The sequence below is a fragment of the Sebastes fasciatus genome, chromosome 17, assembly GCF_043250625.1.
Source record: "Sebastes fasciatus isolate fSebFas1 chromosome 17, fSebFas1.pri, whole genome shotgun sequence".
NCBI lineage: Eukaryota > Metazoa > Chordata > Actinopteri > Perciformes > Sebastidae > Sebastes > Sebastes fasciatus.
This window is the reverse complement of record NC_133811.1, coordinates 8,272,462-8,295,534: the sequence shown is the minus strand read 5'-3', so window position 1 is coordinate 8,295,534 and position 23,073 is coordinate 8,272,462. Positions and strand designations below refer to the sequence as shown.

At 39.9% G+C, this 23,073-nt stretch overlaps 1 protein-coding gene across 3 annotated transcripts in view; it reads left to right on the top strand.

Annotated features, from left to right (window-relative positions):
- trappc9 (trafficking protein particle complex subunit 9) overlaps window positions 1-23,073 on the top strand; it is a 243,960-nt gene that overhangs the window by 19,444 nt on the left and 201,443 nt on the right. For all 3 annotated transcript variants that reach the window (XM_074614135.1, XM_074614133.1, XM_074614136.1), the window contains 3 exons: window positions 3,097-3,240; window positions 16,622-16,748; window positions 18,855-19,000. In XM_074614135.1, coding sequence (XP_074470236.1) covers window positions 3,097-3,240; window positions 16,622-16,748; window positions 18,855-19,000 — 417 coding nt within the window. The remainder of the gene's footprint in view (window positions 1-3,096; window positions 3,241-16,621; window positions 16,749-18,854; window positions 19,001-23,073) is intronic.

The following is a 23,073-nucleotide window of genomic DNA, read 5'->3' as shown; positions in this document are numbered from 1 at the left end:
ATACTGATATATCAGCTGTAAAATCCAAGTCCCGACTGAGGCCTGGGTAGATCCACTCTGAGTCCCCATGGCGCTGAGGGGAAAGCAGGGGATGACGGTTGTTAGTCTTTTGGTAGAAGGGATCAGATGGGAGTTTATCAAGCACTAAGCTGGAGAGGCAAGTTCAAGTTGGAAAGAAAATGGGCATCAATGGTGCATTCCAATAAGGCTGCTATTCCCTGAGAAACAGTGGAGCAAAATGGCGTTTTAAGTGTCTCACAGGCCCTTTTTCAAAAATGGGGACGCACTTTTTTTTCTCTAAATAGACCCCTGTTCTCAACAGTTGTCCTGCCGCCACAGAAATTTTGGGCGCTTCGTTTTCTTGTAATGATTTCCATGTTTGTTATCGAGGATAATAACGGTGGGATGTGGCATCTCATCACCCTGAAAACTCCCCTAGCTTCATCAGAGGCGGCCCCAGAGGTTCAGCGCCTTTTTTGAGTCATGTTTTGCATGACAGTGCGTCTTGCTTGGCCGTGGCACCGCGCTCATTATCTCGGCGGTGTGTTAAATGGATTGCCAGACACCTCCAGTTCAGGTCTGAAAATACCACAAATGAAGTCATTTTTCGTGTTCGAGTGAGAGAGACATCCTCAGAAAATCCAAAGTGTCCTTTTGGATTACTGTTCTCCAGATAAGCGCTGGTTTTGGCAGACAGGTGGAAGTCAGCTATTTTTAGACTGCTTAGTGGGTGCAGTTTCACGACAGAGAGAAAAAATAGCTTATGAAGGAATTGCATTTACAGTTTATTCAGATGGCAGAAGAAGTCAGGATGAATAATGACGGTGGTAAGAAAAATGCTGATAACTGAAAAGCATGATTTGACGTTATTGGAAGTGGTATTTAAGCTGAGGAAACATCCACGTGTTTACCAAATAACACTTCCTCCCTCTGGCCCCCGCGGCCTCCTCAGCACATCTTTCCTCTAGTTTTCTTTCCCACTTAGTGAGTCAACAGTCGACAGCTGGGAGTGGAGCAAGCGATCTCGTAGGGGGCTGAGGGTCTTATGTAACAGTTGGTGTCAAGCTAGAATGCTATTAAGATGTCTTGTGGATCTCTGCAGAGCGAACAACACTGACTAAGTTAGTACCACGCTGGAGCACATGTGACAGGCAATGGGGGTACTTCAATTTTAAGAGATGGCTATAATGAAAAGACTTGAGTTTGATCTAATTTTGCGTGGTCTTTTGTGTGCAAAACATGCCAGATAGAGACTTATGAAGGTTTGTCACACACTTGTTGCACCTTCTCAAGTATTAATGTTGGTCACTGAATACATTCTTGAGTAGTTATTAGTAGTCATTGTGTAGATGTGCTGAAATTAGGGCAGGGACATATCTAAAATTATTATCACGAAAGTACTACAATATTTTTTCCAATATCAGTTTATATTACAATATGCAAATTTTGTCTAATTGATGTTTAGTGAATTGATCTGTGTTCTGTTATTATTCATAACATTAGAGAACATTTCTCATGTGTAAAACAATAACTGCAATAACTGATTTTGTAAGTTTTTAAACACAACCTACTTAAAATAATTTTTTGTAACAGCAGTAAAACAGCAAAGCAATATGATCGTGTTGCCACAATAGGATTTTGCTTAAAGTTGACAAATGATAATATTGACTTATCACCCAGCGGTGGTTGATGTTGACAGTTTATTCTGTCAAATTTTGATAGTAAAGGAGCACCAATGCGTTTTCTGGAACTGAGATGATTACAGAAATGGCATCAAATTGCCTGTTCTGTCCGACCAACCGTCAACTACCTAAAAATATTTAGTTTACTATCAGATAAGATAAAGAAAAGCAGCAAATCCTCATAATTGAGCAGCTGTAACTAGCAATGTTTGACATTTTTGCTTGAAAAATGACTGAAACAGATTACATTAAAAACTGTCTGAAACCAGAGGCGCCACAACTAATCAAATAGAAGGACACAATTAACAAAATCTATAAAATAGTGATAATAAATCTCAGAATTAGAAATCTAACTAAACTGTTTGATGTTAAATGGAAGAGGATACATAAAATAAACATACAAAATATAATATATAATATATAATTTGTCCTTTAAAATATTCCCTGAACCAAACCTTACTTTATTTACTTTTATATTTTTTTATTTTTATTAAATTTCTTGTTACTTCAATTTCATAATCAAAGATTATTATTATTATTATTATTATTATTATTATTATTATTATTATTATTATTATTATTATTATTATTATTATTATCTTTTTTAATTTGTATTTAGTTTATTTATTTATTTTTAGATGTCGGGATCTTGACTTGGGAGGGATATATAGCAGCTATTATAAAGTTGTTTTAGTTTAGTTACTTCTCTTTTTCTGTCTTCTCTGAGAAGTAACTACTGTAAAGGATCACAATTTCACAAATAAGGAGTATAAAAAAAGAGAAGAAAAATGACTGAAACAATTACAGAAAAAAATACCAAAATAGTTGCAGACGGTCGTCCGACAAATCAATTAATTAATTGACTAATCATTTCAGCTCTAATACATACCAACAATCCTTTTATTAATAAAAAAGGTAAATGATGACTTTGACATCATGAAATACAAATAATGGTTAACAATGAAACTTGAAATTCTTTCGTTTAAAAGTGGTCAACCAAAGATCTCAAAGCAGCCTATTTTGAATACCAGGTAGATTTATTTCAGAATATTTTTACAGTTAAAACATCGTATCCAGAAAGGGTTGAAAATATGTTAAAAGATAAAGAACAGTTTATAATGACAGGCACAGTAAAACAACAACACTAACCTGGTGGCGCGACATAGGTTACACAAATGTCAGCATTACAGTATTTTCAAATGAAGAAAGATATTTTTCTCATGCTGGAAACATAAACCACGGGGACACAATGTCCTCGTATGATCTGTATCACAAGTGTAGAATATGATCCCACAGATAGACTTGATGCATCTCCACTAATCTGATAGGACAGCTGTGTAACATTAGATGTCAGCAATGAGCCTCGTCAGCTTTGTGAACATGAATTTCTCTTTCCGTCATCTCTCTCTCTCAGGTACCCACCGAGGCTGGGCTGCTGTTCAGATGCGCCTCCTACATGAACTGGTGTACGCCTCCCGTCGCATGGGCAACCCCGGCCTGTCTGTGCGCCACCTGTCCTTCCTGCTGCAGACCATGCTGGACTTCCTGTCTGATCAAGGTCAGCTCACAATGAGGCTTTAAAAAAAGCAGCAATATTACACTTCCTTTTTTTCATTGTAGAATTGTAAACCCTGTGAGGTGCATCCAGCTTCATGTCCAGCCTTCAAAAATAACATGGAAACAGCCACCCTGTCCTTTGGTGATTGCGGTATTATACCTTGTGCTTAATAGTATGCGATGCACAACAAAGCCAGCTTTTTCTTGGCGGGAGTGCAACATTGTGCTCTGACCAGAAATCCTGTGCAGCCAGGAGATAGTGTGAGCCAGACGGTCCACTGGCCACACAATAGAGGCCAGCGTAATCCTTGGTTGGCTACGGAGCATGAGAATGGAGGGAGGGAGGGAAGGGGAGAAGAAGGAGACGAGGTATGAACAAGATGAAGCAAGCTTACAGTATAAAATATTAACCATCAGCAAAGGGACTGTGTGCAGAGCTGTGTTTAGGGTGCTGCTTATACAAGCTGGAATGATATTACTCTCTACAGCCTTACATACATCAAGGGGCTAGAAAAACGCTATACCAAATGATTCATTACTACTGCTACTGCTGAGTGTTCTCTCACTGTAGAAACTGACCTTGTAAGCTGGGTTCTTGAGCAGCAAAATACCATTTCATATTTACTCAGTGTAACTTTTTTGGGGCTCAGAGCAGCGCTGCCTGCCGCAGTTTGGGTGCCCTCCTTTGATTGCCTCTATTCCCGTCTGCAGTGTGATATTACAAATGTCAGAAAGGTTATTGTAGGTTGCTCAAGTGGAATAATTCTCTTTTGATGTGTCTTGTGTGTGTATGTCAAGCATAGAATAGAGTTGGTCAGGTAAGGACATTTATGGCTCTACTATAGAAGTCTTATAGATATTGTAGTAAAGAAAGTCAACTTTAAAATGAAACTTTCAGACATTTACAGGTTAAATTTGCAAAATTTCAATATCATACAACATATTACAAACAACATTTGAATAGGATGAGTTTAAGGTAACTAACCGGTTAATTATTAAGTAAGAAAACTCAAAAGGATGTGAGATACAAGGTGCTCCATTGACTCACTGGCTATGATAAACGGCGTATTTTTGACAATTCTTTTGTAAAGAAAACATGCCTTTCAAACCTACCGGCGGGTTGTAGGGGTTTAGAGGGTTAACTGCTCTTCCTCTGGGTCACGACAAGGTGAGAATGTTAATTATAGTTGATTCAAGGACTGCCTGAGAGGGTGACATCAGCGAGGGACATGTGATAAGAGCAGAGTGAGATTAAAAACACAACAATAAGGTGAAAAAGAGAGGAGCAGCAGAGTGAATGAGGAGAAGTCATGAGTAATCACTTGTTTCCACTGGACGTGATTGACCCCTCGCCGTCTCTCGGAACAGAAGTGCTTACATTTTAAACAGAGCTGCTGGCTGTTCAGTGCGAGTGAAGCCATAAAGACTTTTGGTTCAGTAAGAGAAATAAATTGAAAGTGCCTCTTCATTTGATGCTTTGGAGAGTGTAACTTAAATAAAACCAGTATGGACAGTGGAGGTCTCACTTACATGCTGATTACATCTTGCTAACATGAGGTCTTAACTTATAGCTACACAATTTGGGCATTATTGTAACAAATCTTGATAAATTTTAACTTTTTTTTTGCAAATGTCCACCTTGCATAAACTTAAAATTTAAATTCATCAAGATTTGTTACAATGGTTTCTCTCAAGAGGTGCAGGTTATGATGTCATTTTCCCCACTGATTTGCAGCCTCAGTACAATTTACAGTAAAGGCCTCCTGGTGATGAATCGTGGCTTCGCATGCCTCCATAATGTTAATCAGAGCGTTGCATTTTAAGACACTTTATTCTACAAGATCAAGCCTGCGGAGCATGCATACTATCCGCTTGTCATGATTGAGTTTACATACTGTATGGGGCCGTACACATGCACATCTTTTGCATGCTCAAATCCATTGTTGTTTTTTGTTTTCTATTAATTTATTTGTTTATTTAATTTATTATTATTATAACTTTTTTCTCTTTTGTATGATTATTAATTTTTTATTTTTATTTTATTCTATTTTTTTTTTTTTTATTTAATTTTGAATGCTGATGTTGTTTTCTCTAGTGTACTTATTGTGTTCGTCTCTAAGCTCAACTACTTAAAAATTGGTTTATAAACTATTGTAATTACGAACTGTAAATTGCATATACGAAAACAACATATAAAAAAAATAAAAATAAAATCCGTTGTCAATATAGACGTGCGGCAGCCGCGCTCAGAAGCTTGAGCAACGCCATCGCGTGACGAACCACAAGTGCTGAGCGGTGGCTGCGCTCCGAGATAATAATAGTTAGCCAAATTGACACAGAGAAATCCAGCAGTAGAGCTACTTTGAGGGATTTACGATGCTAGAAATCCATTTATCTTTGTTTTGACTTTGTTTAGTTAAGTCAGTGAAGTTTTACTGATAAATTACCGCAACTTTATCATCGTCATCGCAGCACGCAGGTTTTGGTTGCTTAGTAACGGCAGGTGCGACAGTAGCGCAGCCTCCGAAGCACCTTGAATAAAAGGATGAAAGCGGCACAGCTGGCGTTCTCCACGCGTTTTAGACGTGGCATGTGAACAGCCCCTATCCCTGTGTTTTATCACAAGTTTAGATTTGGACATGCACTTATCTTGATGTCCTTTATTTGACCTGTTGTTACCTTTTAACTGTCTGTCTGCCAGATTAACAAGAGCGTCATAATTGCATTGTAACTGGAGGGTGTCTCAGGTGATTTGGAGCTGCTGCTGTTCGTAGTGCTTTTCAGCTCTGTAGCTCCCAACATTTGGGAGACAGTTGGGGGATGTAGGAAAACTTGAGAGCAAGTACTATTGGCCCAACCTCATTATTCTCAATTTCTCCAGCGGGCACAGAAAATGCATCTGTGTATCATTTACAGTGATTTGATGTTGGGTAAAGTGTCCCTAACCACCAATTAGTGATCCCCTTGAGGTAAGAAACAACCTAAAACCAAACATCACTTATCTGCTCAGAAAAAAAAAGGTGATGTTTCTCACTGTGCAGTTGCAATGACCAGTGAAATTGTTGCATCATTTGGCGAAAATGACTCACTTCACTTCTCCAAGAAGTAAATTGATATGGTTGTTTTGGGGTTGCAGACTTGCAATACAAAGTGCAGATGATGTCACTTTTTTATAAACCCGCATTTCATGAGATAGGGATTTCTGATCCCCTTGTTTTACCTGGGTAATGATAGACACTGTTATACATTTATATAAATAAATAAATGTATACGTTATACATTGTTATACGGCAGTCGGTGTTTGTGAAAGATGCTCCTTGCGTCTTTTAATGTTACATGTGTGCCTTAACAGTTTTATAATGAACCGAAAATACGTTGACACTTCTCAATGGGTGGGCTGGCTGGCTGGCACTCACCGGGTGCATGTCCTCCATGTCGGCTTGCACACTGCGCAGTGACCGGCTCTTGTTCGGAGAGGCCCAGGGGTGAAAGTGGCAAACAGGGCCGTGGACTGGTGCTCGCTGTGCCCTCTCACCCTGCTCGGAGGGGACGGGCCCCTGTCTGCGGCGATGACGGTAACCAACCCGTCTTGAAACACTGAGCCCGTCTCTTTTAACATGGTTTAAAAGTGACTTTTTTGCCGAGTCATCACCATTCATATCTATAGAACCAATGTGTTTAGGATTAACTTGTTTACGAGAGCACAGAGGTGGAAGAAGTACTCACAGCGTGTACCACAGCGTAAAAATACTCTGTTACGAGTAAAAGTTCGACATTCAAAATGTCACTAAAGTAAAAGTACAAAAGTATTAGCATCAAAATATAGTCTACTTAAAGAACCAAAAGTAAAAATACTCATGCAGAATGTCCCATTTCATAATAATACGTATATATTTTGGTATAGACCTATATCATTGGATTATAATTATTGATGCATTAATGTGTTCATCACTTTAATGTCACAGCTGGTAAAGGTGGAGCTACTTTTAACCACTTCATATATTTAATAATGATATACTACTTAATAATACACCTTAGTTTATTAGTTGATTTAGATGCAGTGGAGTGGAAGTGGGCTATTAAGTTACATAAAATGGAAATAAGTAAATTACAAGTACCTCAAAATTGTACTTAAATACAGTACTAGCCTAAATGTACTTAGTTACATTCCACCACTGCTGGACACAAAATTGTCTATAAGAGCACAAGATCTTTTAGTAGATCTAGCCTCTTAATTTTGTTCTCAAAGTGCACCAGATTGATGCATTTTAACTTTAAAATGTAAAAAATGTTCTTCCGGGGGACCATGCCTCCAGACCACCCTAGAGGGTCTGAGGTCCACCCAAGACAGTCTCACAAAATCCTGGATGATACCACCTCCGCCTCATTTTGAGCAAAGAAAACCCTGCTAAGCTTCACTAAACAAACAGTTTGATGTGGATATATTATGAAGTGCGGCAGCAGAAAGAAGACATCGACTCTCCTGCAGCCTTGATATGGCTGTAGGGATTCCTTTCACTGAAAGAGAGCTCTTTCATGTAGCGTGAAAGCAGTTGTAGATGACAGATGATGTTCAAGTGGCACTCCACTGGTCTCACCCGTCAAGTTCAGTTTCCATGTCATTAGGAGTGCCACTCAGCCTGTGAAAACACGTAATAAGTAATGTCTCTTGTGGCTCTGGAGGAGCTTTGTCAAGTCTGAGGAAATAACCCCAGTGATGTCATCAGGGAATCACACATTTTAACAATTATAAACTGGCGGCATGGAGTTTGAAAAACATAGGCATTTACCTGGCAGTCTAAATCTAACAAAACTATGTTATCAAGGTGCATTATAGGAAGTGTAGGATCCAGCATTTTGACCCATTTCAGGGACTAATGCTTGGTTTCCACCAAAAGTTCAGAAGACATTTTATTCCCTGGAACTCCTTTTCAAGGAACTAAAAGGTTCCTTCAGCCCATTGTTGTCTGCTTTTCCACTGCGGTCTAAACACCTGTGAAGATTAGACAGATTAATCCGCTGTAAAAACAAGTTGAAAAAAAACCAAACGCTTAAACGACATTTACTGCTGCATAGTATTTACTGATGCACGTTGGATGTAATGAATGAAATGCACAGAAGGAAAATAAAACTAAGAACAAGAGCGTCTGTCTCCGCAGTGAATCATCTGTTGATTGTTTGATGGTTATTTATTTGTGCTTTAGAACGTAACCGCCTCGGAAAAAATCAGAAAATAAGTTTTTTTTTCTCTCATTTACGGCACCGCCGAGCTGTCTCCCTCTTCTAACGTTACTGCTCGCCCTCGCGATCTCTCTTGTCTTTTTCTCTCTGTAGTTTTTGTTAATGAGTCGGGAAGCTGACAGTAAAGCCTAACTTTACTTTTAATGTTGGCAAACAAAGAAACATGTTCTCCCCTCGTCCTAAAATGGTCCTCAATTGATTCAGTTGTCATTGAGTAGTGTACTTCCTTGTATATGAATGAAGCTGTACAGTTGAAGCTGTTTAAGCAGCGGCGCTGTGTGTATGTTTCACCAATCATCGAAGGTCATCCCTGCAAACTCCACCTTGAAAGTTCCGGTACTTTGGCAAAGTACTATTCACCAATCGACCGGGGCCTTTTTGGGGCTAAAAAGGCCCCGTAAAATGTCCCCGGAACTTAATTTAGACCCCTGGTCCCTGAGGTCAAAACTCAGTGAGTTCCTCAAAAGGTTCTTAGTTGCGGGGGAAAGTTCCTGCGGTGGAAACGGGGCTTAAAAGATCCTGACCTCTGCTGCTATGATCTCCTGTGAGCCCTTTAGCTTTATGGAAGCATAAAAGTACCAAATATCTGGAATACCCCTTTAAGATTTGTCTTTATTGGAATTGTTGCCATTACATATTTCATCAAATTGCAGCACCTGATTTTGCAATACCTGTTCTCTCACTCTTGTAGACACATACAATGCCAAATTAAGCATTAAAGAGTGTTCTTGAGTCAACATGTCGCCGCAGTGTTTACATGTTTTGTAAACTCACAAAAATAGAGATGGATATGTTTGATATTTCTTATTTTTTAAAAGCGAATTTTCATACCAGAAGGATTAATGTCACTCTTTCAGTTGCTCAGTTTTCTAGTCTACAAGTGTCATTATTATTTTTTTTTTGCTGCTGGCTTTTTCCTTGAAACCAGTCAGAAACATCTAAATGATTCATAAAACTGTTGATATGTCTGTGTGTGGTCTGTCAGTAGTTTTCATTTCCCAATATAATTTGATAAATCTCCCTTTGAAAATGTTCCCGTTGTCTGCGCTGTCATTAAAGGTATTTGAAGCTCTAGACTCACCTCTTTCGCAGTAGTGTCTAAGAACGATAAGCCTCCAAGCAGAGCAAATATAGAAATCGCTGGGGGGCCCTTAACTGTACTGCTGAGCTTTTTCCCTTTTCATCAAATTGTGAAAAGATTTCAGGAGAATGATAGCGGTGTCACTTCAGGACCTGCTCATAAAATTTCAGTTATTGCCTGATTTGCCATTTGGTTACCGCGCCATCATTCAGTCTGACATCAGCTTCTTGTTTACCATTTTCTACCAAACATAAAATGGCCAGTTTATTATGCCCGATTTATCTGTCCGCTTGACGTACGTAGCTTCCTGTTTATCATGTCAATTAAAGCAAGATGTAATTTGTAACTTATTGACGATATACTATGCCATTGTTGCTGTGCCCTCCAAGCAATACAGCAGCTGAGTTTCTCAGCTTCTTTTGGGGTCCGTTCACACAGAGACACATTGCATAAAGATATGCATAGAAATGCTGTTGAGCTCCTTTCAGTGCACATGTTGATCTGCTTTAAGAGCAGGTATATCAGTCACTTGATTTGCCTCAGTAGCTTCATAAATTGAATCCACGCTTTCCACCATGCGTTGTAGGTTTCGATAACATTTCCCAACTTCAGTCCCTAATACAAAGGGCCTGATTGGATATTCAGAGGTCTGCAACCTGTAGTTTAATTTAGTCATCTAGTCATCATTTTCATACATAACCATTGAATATATTGTTCCCTCAGCATCACGCAGCTCTATATTATCATTTTGATAGAATTGTAATGAAGAACCATTATAATGCAACCAGAATTTTTTAGTGTGAGGTGGTTTTGGATGTGAACTGTTTTAAGGATATTTTGTTAAATAAATACTGGTACTTGAAAGCATACATGCCACTGGACTACAACTCCCATACTATCCTAATAACCATGATATAAGTGGAAACTTATTCGGAATATTTTTCAATTTATATATGCTGTTATATGTTTTGTTAGTTTTAGTAAACTAGTAGGAACGATATTATCTTGATATCTATTGAAAATAAAAAAAATAATTCTATCAGACAAATTCATCTTGAACTTTGTACTTGTTTGTGCGATTTGTCTCTTTTTTATGCGTCCGTATGTACGTCCGTCTGGTCCATATCCGTGAACGTGATCTCTCAAGAACACCTGGAGGGTATTTCATCAAATTTGGCACAAACATCCATTTGGAATCGAGGATGAACTGATTAGATTTTGGTGGTCAAAGGTCAAGGTCACTGTGACCTTACTTCCGTTCCATTCTTTTGATATCGCGGGAATGCCTTGAGCGAATTTTCTTCAAATTTGGCGGAAACGTCCACGTGGACTAAAGGATGAACTGATTCGATTTTGGTGGTCGACTTTCAAGGTCAGAGTGACCTCTAAAAACACCTTTTTGGCCACAACTCAAGAATTCGTATACTAATTATGACAATTTCGAGGGATGCACCGATACCAGTATCGGGTCCGATACTGTGCTCATGTACTCGTACTCACAAAACGGCTCCGATGCGGTTGGGGCGCACTGAGTGTGCTGACAGTCTGCCCCGGTCGACAGTCGCAACGGGAGCAGGTGGCCCCGTCCCTCACCGGCGGGGAGAGAGGGCGCAGCGAGCCCTTTGTCCACGATGCGGCCAGGTCCGGGCGGGGAGCGCTCTAAAGCTGCGGCTGCGAGCCACCCTCGCCTGAGCCTTTCCAAGCCGACCTAGATGTCCATATTTTGTGTTGTTGTAGAATAGCACCACTAAAAAAGTTATACCAACTTGGTAAAAAATACATTGCCTAACTACAGCTGCTGTAAAAACACAACTCTGCTTTGCCAGTGGAGACTTTTACTGTGCGGATACACCTGTTGAGCCAATCATTTTGGTGCAAGACACCGCTTGTTTGAAGGGAAGGAGACTGTCACTGGTTCGCTGCGGTTGGCCTCGCTTTCAAGCAGGACCATCCCCTGCTGTGAGGACGCGTGTTAATGGTGTGGCGTGATTCCCGGGCCGGTGGAAACGCAGTTTTAATGTCTTTCATTCAGCTTTAGCAACTGTTGGGTAAAACCAGACCCAGACCCAACTGATAAAGTTGGCTGCACTCAGTGGCACTCACACTCAGACAGAGCTGTAAAACTGTGAACCCAGCTGAAACAAGAGTGTGAGTTGTTATCTAGAGCAGTAAAACTTGAGCTACAATGCCTCATTTTGGGGAAACAGAGAGGAGACACATCAAGGAAGAAATAAGGCAGGGAGGGAGGAAATCATAACAGTTTGTACATCACAGCATATCTGAATGACTGTGGTTATTTCACATCATCTAAAAATGAATCAATACATTGTTTGCCCTTCACAGATTGTCCGTCGCACCACCTCATTTGACATTACTTTTAGCTCAGTTTATTTATTTGCACAATAATGAAAATAAAAAAATACATACAATAGGAAAAAACAGTAATTACAGCGCAGGAGATGAAGGAAGTCTGAAAGGCTTATTCAGAGTCTTCCCCTATTTAAACAAATAAATAATGACATTATTACTCATCAAAGACGAAACAAAGCAAACAACAAAGGAACAAAGAATACATAGCACAAAGTATCTATATACACAAGCAAGCATTAACAGTTGTAAAAGAAAGAAAGAAAACACAAAACAAACCTAGAATGAATATGTACAACCAACAGAAGCATCTTGCCATGAGGTTCAAGATGAAATGAGAAATTTCTTTAACTGTTCCTAAAAGCTGGCAAAGAAGATAACGGTGTCCTACTCGGTGAATTCCATAACTGTGGACCTCTAAATTTGATAAAGAATGTACGTCTTGATGCGCGACAATAAGGCGAATGGAAATAATTTTTTTGCCCAGTTTAGTATGAGTGAATGTCTGAAGATAAAAAAAAAATAAAATATGAAATGTCTCTGGGAGATCTTGCCTTCTATTCATGAATTTTCATACAAACAAGCATGTTTGAAAAACATTTACCTTATCTATAGACAGCAATACATATTTTCTGAATAGAGGTGCAGATGGATCTGTCCAGAAACCCTCACAGGTACTGCATTTAGCATAAAGAAATATGCTAAACAGCTGTCAGTGTGTCAGTGTGCTGACTTGACTATGACTTACCTCAAACTGCATGTGATTATCATAAAGTGGGCATGTCTGTAAAGGGGAGACTCGTGGGTACCCATAGAACCCATTTTCATTTCATATATCTTGAGGTCAGAGGTCAAGGGACCCCTTTGGGTCACTTCTCCAAAATGAAGCGCAAGTTTGAAGCATTATTTAGCCTCCTTTGCGACAAGCTAGTTTGGCACGGTTGGTACCAATGGATTCCTTAGGTTTTTTTCTACTTTCATATGATACCAGTATCTTCACTCTAGCTTTGTTTACATATTCAGGCCTTTTTAGTGCATGTGAGCGTGCTCCACTGTCGACCGCTGCTCTGCCCCGCGCTCATACAGCTGTTACAGCTGATAATGTCGTCAACGGCGTCTTTGTGGAAGTGTATTACCCGCCCTCCGTTTCCCCTTCAGTTAAACACTGTTAGCTCCGTCAGCATTGTACTGTAGCACTGTTAGCTGTCGCTATGTTGAGAGCCGTGGGGAGGCAATAGATATGCTCTGAATTCCGTATAGAGAACCTTTAAATGAGAAGAAACTTATCTCCATATACCAAGCCTCTTCATGGACCTCATGCACACATGTTCAATATGTGGTATCCAATTTAATCTTTCATCTACAATAATCCCTAAAGACATTTTCTGGGGTATTCCAATTCCCGTTACATTTATGAATATTTCATCTTCATCCTTGGAGAAGGATTTGTTTTTGTTGCAGAAGATCATAAAGTTACAGAAAAAGTTTAATTCGATGGAGCTTAAGTTTGCGAAACAGTTTCCGTATGAACTCAGTTGACACCTGCTGCTGCTTTACGAATTATGTTAGATCCATCCTGACAAATTGTGAGGCATTAATATGACTACGTACAAAAGATGCTGTCAGAATACCTGAGCCCTCTCATTACTGTCACATTAATTTGTATGGTACGATAATTGTTTATTGTGAAGTGAATGCTAGGTCACGTCAAGCAAAGTGCAGCTTTCATAAAGTGGTTGCTGTGAAAGAAGAACAAACTTGTTAGAAGGAGGCTGATTTCATTGGGGCAAATTTCAAAAGTGTCTCGCTCCCCACCCTTCTGTCATACAACAAGGTGATGTAAGCTCAGTTTTCAGAGGATGGGATTCAGGGCAAACTTTTTCATGTGAAGTGTTGCACCTTCTCTCCCCTCTTTTCATTAAGTGTAAAAATGGTTTCTTTGCTTATCTGGACAGTGTGTTCCAGCTGTCAGGCTAATAACACGCTTTGTTGTGTTTGTCTGGGCAGGGAGCTCGGTGAAAAGCAGGTCAAAAAAGTAGTTTTTCTTCTAGTTAGTTAAATTACAACTAAACAAATGTTTTGCTTTTGATGAAAATCGCAATAGAACACACCAGAAACACCATAGCCAATGCCCAGCTTACCGCTGACATGCATATAACGTCTGTGTAAGGGGAAATAACAAGTCAGTACTCACTATTAGTAATCCTAAAAGTATTGACAAAAGACAAACTACCCTACCATTTCTATACCGCTGTGAATCCATTTCAATGGTGCTCTGGCTTTGTTGGCCGCTGCAGATGTCGCGGTCAAATATAAAAGAGATGGCATTGTACGGGTGGTCAGATAGTGCTCTGTCACAGACTGCCTCCACCACTAATTCAACATGCTGAATGGCCTAAGCCTATAAGATAAAGTCATATTGGGTTATTACTGTATTCTATTCTTGGCAAAACATTTTATGTGAACAGAATCAACATTTAAACAGCAGCTCAGCTTTCTGTCCCGGAGTGGCCCCTGAACAGACGGCTGCTGTGAGCGCTTAAACCGCCCACACGTGATCAGCGGTAAAATCGCTCTGCTGCACTGGCTGTGCCATTGTTTTCCTATGGGGGGAGCCGCCTGACTAGGAGGAAGCCCTAATCTTGACGTGGCTGATTTCGATTTTTGACAATTCCGATTTTCTTTCTAAGAGCTATAATTGACAGCAAGGATCCAGGCTAACTTTTTTCACCACCGCCCCAGAACTGTTCCAAAAAGTAATTTCAGCCATCCCAAAGTTAATGTAAACCGTATGAATTAAAATAAAATAAAATTCTGTATGTTATCCTTTTACTTTATTATTGTCATCTATAGTGGTTATTTGTAAAAAAAAAAAAGACACAATTCAAAAGATTAGGAAATAAATGATTGTATTTTTATATAAATATTGGCATTAGTAGTTTTAATTATCGTGTTAGGAGGTTAAACAGGTCATAATTCCCTCTCTAATATCTATTTTATATTGCTGTGAAAACATCTCCTTCTTGTATTTATTCAAGTTTCTCGCCAAAAACTACATTTTTACAAGATGACATTTGAACACATCATGATGGCGTTATAATTTACCTTTAGCTCAATGCTCATTTTTTTATTTTTGAGTAGACCTTGAACGCACCATAATGTAACTCAATATAACCTCAGTTAACGTTAGCCGTTAGCGCGGTGCTGTCGGCAGACGAGTTGGTCACTGTGATTACTCTGAGCAGCATCATGGGAATGAATAAGTGATGTAATATGTGTCTGATTAAGATAGTTGTTCCAAATGTTTTAAAAGTTGTTCCTCCTCGGCTTACATTGCAGTTGTGACAAATTTCAATCTTTTGTCTCCTTCACTCATGCTGAAGAACTTCCACACCGACGACAAGTTGTGTGTGTGTGACTTTGACATTACAGTCTGTGCGTGCCGATGTAAAACTGTCATACGGCGACGGCACACGTGTGTAAATGTGACGATCATGGCCGATCAGTTGAAAACCGAGTGGTTTTGATCGGCTGCCGATCGATTTGTGCATCTCCAGTTGCCGCTGACCTTTCAAAGCGCAACCCATGAGATAACGGATACAACTGTTGCTGTTGCCTTGAAACATTGAATAGCTTTCCTTGAGGACTTTTCAGTGTCATTATACCTGCGCTTTGCCTCTGCGAGGCTCTGTGCCCAGCCTTGAGGGGAGCAAAGAGCAAATTACTCATCATGTGAAGGCAGCTTCAGACATGGCAAACAAGAAAAAAATAGACGGAACATGCTGTTAACCATGAAAGCTTTGAGCCAGGAGTACAACTGAGCCATCCCCCATTCATTCCTTTCTATTTTATTCCTTCTACGCTTCCCTTTTCCTTCTCGCCACTCCTTCACTCAAACCATACTCCTCTAACTGTACTTCACTCTGATTTACTGGTGCTGGGTCTCTGGCTCCCAGTCTGTATTTACAAGGTTGTAGTTTGTACACATATTTCACGTGGACAGTTTTCTTGAAACGCTTTTACTGTTGCCTTGAGACATGAAAACCCTTAGACTCAAACTTTTAGCTGTTTAAATCAAACGTCTCCTCTCATATAGACATTATATATCTTAGGCAGTTTGGATTTGGATTATGCAATAAGGATATAATCTATATTCCAGTGTTTTTATTGAATGTACAATGCAGTGGAGAAACACAAACATCACATTAATACAAAAACACTTGCCATCATAAGACTTCACGAGGTACTCCCATGAAGGGTTATAGATCTGTATGAAATCTTTGCGACCTTTCTGAATGTCCTTCCCCCTTCCTCCTCGATCGACACTCTTGAAACTTGCAGAGCCAAAGCAAATTCTTTGGCTGGGTGAGCAGTAATGTTCCCTCAAAAGGTTTTGATGGTACAATAAAACTTCCAATTTTACTTGAAGGCTGGGGCTGTTATTGCTGAGAGAGAGACACCTCACAGGTCATTAATGTCCGATTAATTTATATCTCACACAAAGATGAACTCTCTACAGGGGAGACGGTACTCGGGTTATCTGGGTGTGGGGAACTTTAAAAGGGAATTGTGTTATGTCATAATTGTAGCTGTCTGATCTTTCGATAGTTGTGTGTGTATATATAGACTGCTTTATGTACTTTTACCATGTGCTCATTGATTTCCCTACTGTTAAATGCTCCTACATTTATAGAGAAGAAAGAGGTGACCCAGAGTCTGGAGAACTACACCTCCAAGTGTCCGGGTGGAATGGAGGTCATTACGCTTCCTGATGGCCTGAAGCTCCCTCCGGTGCCTTTTACAAAGCTCCCCATTGTCCGGTAAGACAGGAGTGTGACTGGTTGTTACTTTCATGTATCGTGTCACATGTTGACTCAATTTTTAACTTGGTAAAATATCATCCAAATCATACATTTTGAGTAATTATACCATTGACACATAAAGGTTTTGGCAGTAGTTAAGGTCCAGACACACCAAGCCAACATCAAAGAACAGCAAAGACTACAGCCGGCGGCCAGTTAACTCGTACGCTCTACACCTGTGTGAGAGGAAATAACTCTCCACACCAGCAGGTGGCGGTAGTCTGTATTCGTCATTCAAAAAGGGAAACCAGAAGACCGAAGACCGAAGACGGCGGATATACAAGCCGTTGTTATGAAAAATGAGAAGAGCCTTTTGTGTTTTTCTTCTTGACTTTACTCGTTGGCTTGCTTTCCTCACGTCCATTTCTCTTCTCGTGCACTGATTCGTTTAAGCTGAACAGCCAATCAGAGTGATTTCTCTCACCGACGGCTGAGCCGCCGATTCAACATGCTGAATCGGCCAAAATACCTCCGACACGGGCAGACTAGAGCCGACGGTGCGAGACACACCGCAAAAACTAAGTCGACGGACGCTCACTGACGGTGTGTCGGGGCCTTTAATGTCAATTAGTTTGAAATCAGGCTTTCCACTAATCTTTCAGGGAGGGTTCATTTAAAAATGTCATCTTTGGTACATTTGGAATTGTTCTTATTTGAAATAGTTGAAAACATTCAAATGTTTGAATTATTTCATATGTAGTTTAATTTTGTCTACAAATCCCATTAAAAGAGCAAAACAAACAATGTTGGTCCCTCAATAATATTAAAATACTGTAATTCCTGTATGTGGCATTCGTAACATAAATCTTAAAAAATGGGTCATAATTATACACTTTTATAAAAAAAAAAAAAAGACTAAATATTTTCTTAAAACTACTGTAGTTTTTGGTAAACTTTATTCAAACAGGACTAAATGGCATCTAGTCTATCATATAAACTATAGTATAGTTTGTTGGGGACTGTTTTTAGATGTGAATTTGATGCTTTATTGAGTTTTTACACAGCAGCAGGATGGTGAATGTGTGATCCACTCAAAATAAACCACAGTCTTAATGAAGGAACTTGTCACCCAGTCTGGCTCATTGATGTGTTTTTTAATAAAACGCATTAAAAACGTTGTTGGAAAGTTGAGGATGCTAATTTCATGCCTCTACAGCGCTTAAATAACTAAAAGCTGTTGTCTCTGGGGTCTTATTTGTCTTGCTTTGAAGTGGACTTTCCTGTCAGATAAGTTATTTTTACATTAGTCACACACGGGCATTGCGAGTTGTTCCACAGTGAAACCCTGTGTTGCGAATACATTTTTGTAATTTCTGAATAAAACTTCTCTCCTACTTCAAAATGAAGTTTACAAGAAGAAAGGTAGTCCCACCAGAGTTCTTTACAGAGTTCAGAGCTTGTTAAGTGTGAAAATAATTAGGTAAATATAAGTTATTTTACACACACTGCAGTTTGCAGGTTACTGCGGAAGCAGAAGGTCTGGAGAGCTGGAAACGGACCAAGAGAAACCAGGCACTGCCAACGAAGCAGTTAAAAGAATTATAACTTTCTCTCAACTTCTCATTGTGCCTTCGAACCTTTAATCGTAGAAGTCGTTATTGCCTAACCATAAAGACCATAAAGACTTTGACGTATTAATGAGCAACAGTAACTTTCCCACAGAACTGAGGGGTTCTGTGCGGGACTCTTTATTTACGAGATTACATCGACAATGTACACTACCTGTGAATGAATTAATAGCTCCTGGTCCACTGAAATTGAGGAGCACACACTTTGTTCAAGTGCCTGTTCTTCTGTAACCTTTTAACAACAGAGAATGCTATTATAAATGCACTATAATAATCACAAACATTCATCATAAACACTTGGATTACACTGTTGTAACTCTAAAGATGCTCCAACGAAGTTAATATGCAAAGTACACAACAAAACATCTCTTTTTTTTCTCTTGACATGAGGGTGATATGAGGATTTTTTAAATGTGAAATGTGCCTTTTATGCATGTGGGAATTGAGACTTACTTATGTCATTGTTGGGCCTTTTTCCCTGCGATGCCCAAACTAGATCAGTGAAGCTCCTCAATCTGCCCGTCAGTCTGCGTCCTCACAAAGTGAAAGGCCTGCTGAGTCAGAATATGTCCACCGCCAGCCCCTTCATCTACTCGCCAATCATCATGCACAACAGAGGAGAGGAGCGTTGTAAGAAGATCGGTAAGCCCGACATCATTTCTGTTGTGTCCACGCACATCTCGACCTACTGTAATGTAAACTCTCACACACACATACAAGCACCCAACATTTGGGTTTGTCGATTAAAGATGTATCCTGACAGTGACTGAGGTTTCAATGCTGACTTTCAGCTTTAATTCGAGGGTGTTTACAAACCTGTAGTAGTAATTGGCCTTTTTTTGTTGATTCACAGTTGATTCATCACTTAGTATGTAAGCAGCAGCAACAGGCTCAAAGCAGGGTTGGAGTGAGTCACCGCTGTCCTGACTAGAACTCTGCTGTATGAAAAACTACAGCTTGTTTGTGTCTGGACCGAATCCATTTCAGTGTTTTATGCAATCCCAGATGAAAAATCATCAAACAAAGTGCAATTTAGCATTATACTGTCTTTGAGTAGCGGTGAGAGAGTGAGTGGTTGTGCATTGGCTGGTGTGTATGTGAGATTGAGTTCAGGTTGTCGACATCAACAGCAACATGTTGCCAGTGCTGAGTCAGGGACATCTTGCACTGCCCCCTTCATCTCTCGGCACTTTGAAGCTCTTTGAGGTCCATTTCTGGCTCTTTGAAGCAGAACTTTACATCTTCATCTTTTTTTTATCAAAGTATAGTTATGAAATCAGTGCCCAGTCTAACTCATACAAAAACTAGAGGTGCACTCAGAGAGCGCAGACCTTCACCAAGGCAGGTTTCATGTACGTCGCTGCCCCCCTGTGGTGGCCTGTGGTGTTGATGCACAGGCTGAGTGGAGTTATTAAAAAAATTCCCGATGCCGGATCATGATCTGGATCGCCACTAAAATATAATGGATTGTTTATTGTGCCACACCCCACCCCTCCGAAAAATGTAATTCAAATCCATCTTGGACTTTTGGAGTTATCGTCCAAACGGACAAACCAACAAACCAACAAACCAACGCTGGTGAAAACAGAACCTCCTTACTAGGCCTTTGGCCTTGACGGAGGTAATTAAAGTAAAAATCTGCATTATATCTGAGCACACCAACCACCCATATTTGCTCTATTCGGGAAACTGCAAATTCTGAAAGAGCCCTTGCATTTTATTCCTAATTTACCGTTTTATCCTGGTCAAAAATGTTCTCCATCTTTACCTGTCATCATATTATCCATTGCACATATTTCATCAGTCTGCATAAATCAATAAAATAGCATTTATGTAAAAAAAGAAACACACAGAACAGAAGTGTAGTGAGTATGACAGGAGTCTGTTGTTGTGCTAATAGATTAGTGCTGTGGAAATGTGCATTATGTTGAATTAACCACGTGACCGGCTGGCCATGCCCCTAGCTATTACTTGGGACTTATTTGAATACTGGCTTTTATATGAGAACTTTATGTAATCAGAACTCCAGTGCTGCTCTAGCATCGGTTTCAGTGTTCCCCAATTATTTTTTTTCTTGGAATAGCTGCTGAAACATAGACCACGGGAAAAACCTGAATATTTCTACAGTCTGTCTGTTCTGTTTAACTGTTAGATCAATCAAAATGTACAAACATGTAAATGACCCTTGAGCTGCTCGTTTCTTTGATCAGGATTTAGATGTTGATAGTCAGATATTCCTCCGGTGCAGTTGCAGTATGGTGTTGGTGAGGCTTTGGAGATTAATTCAAACATGCCTTTGCCTCTTATAGTCCGTCTGCCTCTGGAGAGCTAGCTGCCGGCTAATGAAGTTAACATTCTCTCTTAACTCCTTCGAGGCGTCTCCCAGCACGCAGGAACTGTAGAAATCAAGTGTTTGAATGATGGGTTAACTGTGAACATGCATTCATCACACATTTTTCACAGATAGGCATGTCCTCCCATACAGAACTCAGTGTTATTTCTGCTTTCACAGACATTTGCTTTACATGCTTTATGATATCAGCCTTTTTTATGCCTCTGCGCCGGAGACGAAGGCATTATGTTTTCAGGTTGTCCGTCTGTACGTGAACATGATATCTTGTGAACATGATATCTCAGGAACGCCGTGAGGGAATTTCTTCAAATTTGGCACAAATGTCCACTTGGACTCAAGGATGAGCTGATTAAAATTTGGTGGTCAAAGGTCACCGTGACCTCACGTCCGTCCCATTTTTCGTGAACGCGATATCTCAGGAACACCTTGAAGGAATTTCTTCAAATTTGGCACAAACATCCACTTAATCTCAAGGAAGAACTGATTATATTTTGGTGGTCAAAGGTCTAGGTCACTGTGACCTCAAGTCCCTCCCATGTTTGTGATAAAGGATGAACTGATTAGATTTTGGTGGTCAAAGGTCACTGTGACCTCACAAAACATTTTTTTTGGCCATACCTCAATAATTTATATGCTAATTATGTCTATTTCACACAAATGTCTAACAGGACAAATTGATGAATTGATGACATTTTGGACAGACATGGATGTAAACTCATTCCATCAACCCATCCTCAGCCAACTTGACCGGTTGGCGGAGGCATACAACCGTGAGGCGGTAATTCTAGTTAATGTCCTAACACCGCTTGGAAGTTCCAACCTGAAAAAGACTAGTATGTACTCGCCTCGTCATCAGTGGAATGCACATTATAGGGATATTCTTGAGGACGTAATTATGCTCTGATTCGTGCCACAGCTGTAAACTTTTACAGCTTCAGAGTAAACCATCACTTCCCACTCGTTCATGTTACTGATGGGCAACCAAAGTCTCATACTCATTGCAATTCTCTGACAATTAAAGTGCGTGGACACTGAGAATATATATATATGTATATATATATATATATATATGTGTGTGTGTGTTTCACGCTCTTTAAATCACATGCTATGAATCAGGTTGATGTTCAGCCATAAAAGAAGGGCTCCTCTAATGGGAGATTGTTCTCCCTGTAATTGCTCTGAGACTCAGCCTTAAGAACTGTGTAGTCTACAGCTATCCATTCCCTCTGATGTGGGCTATTTATTACAGTGGTATATGGGCATACAGGGAGGTGAACTTTGCTTCGTCTAGTCCCCCGGATGGGGGAGCAGGCACGCAGTGCGGTCACTGAGTGTTTGGACAGCGACACATTTTCTATTGTGTCACATTGAATTAGAAATAAAACAATAACTATGAGGTGAAAGTGCTGACTTCAGGCTTTCTTGGGGGTGTTCACATCCACAGTAAATGAGCAGTGTAGGACCCGTTGGCCTTTTTAGACATTGTCCCCCAATTTCAAGAATAACACAGCAGGGCAGTGATCCCGGACGTACAGAGCTTTGAGGGTCAAACAGTGTAATGGTCTGACTGGCCAAGTCACCTGACCTCAGACCAGCAGGGCGTGTCACACTTGCTGAAAACCAGAATAAAGGCAAAAAGATGAATCAATGTCTTATTCTTCGACCACTCTGAAAAATCCTTTTCCCCACACACCATTATCAAAGAGACCTCTATTAAACAGAGTCAACAGGAAAACAAGATAAATTATTACTCTCTGTATTATGAGTTTTTAAATCATTATGATTTTTAATTTGCAAAAAACTTTCCCAGAGCCTAAAAGTTTTATGAGCCAAGCGAAACTGAGCAGGCAGGAAATACTAATGGGCATGTCCAGTGGGCGGCATAATGTGGAAGCAAACAAGGAAGCAAGAAAACTTTTTGGGTTTACGTGCTCGTAATTTGAAATCAGATGATTGGGTGCCATGTCGGCGTCTGGTATCTTGGTGTCCAGCTCTTATATTACAGCCATGGTAAGCAAGAAGGGTCAGGGAAAAAATAGCTCGCCACTTTAGTTTGCTGCAACGTAGTCTTAGTCCACATTCAGACTGACAATAGCTCTGCATTTGAAAACACAGCCGCAGGTTGTGTGGCAAACTTGCCTTGTTGCAAGGTGGAAACTTTCCGTGGGAATTAACATGAATTTATGAGAAATAACAGGATTAAAATGGAAATATAGGGGTTATTTGTTCAGGCTTTATTTACCATGTCATATGCACATAGAAACAAACCTTTTACCATATCCTAAGCACACATAAATGTAAACTCTTTGAAAAGAAATGAAAAAAATCAACAATTTAGTTGAGTTGAACTTTAATTGAATGA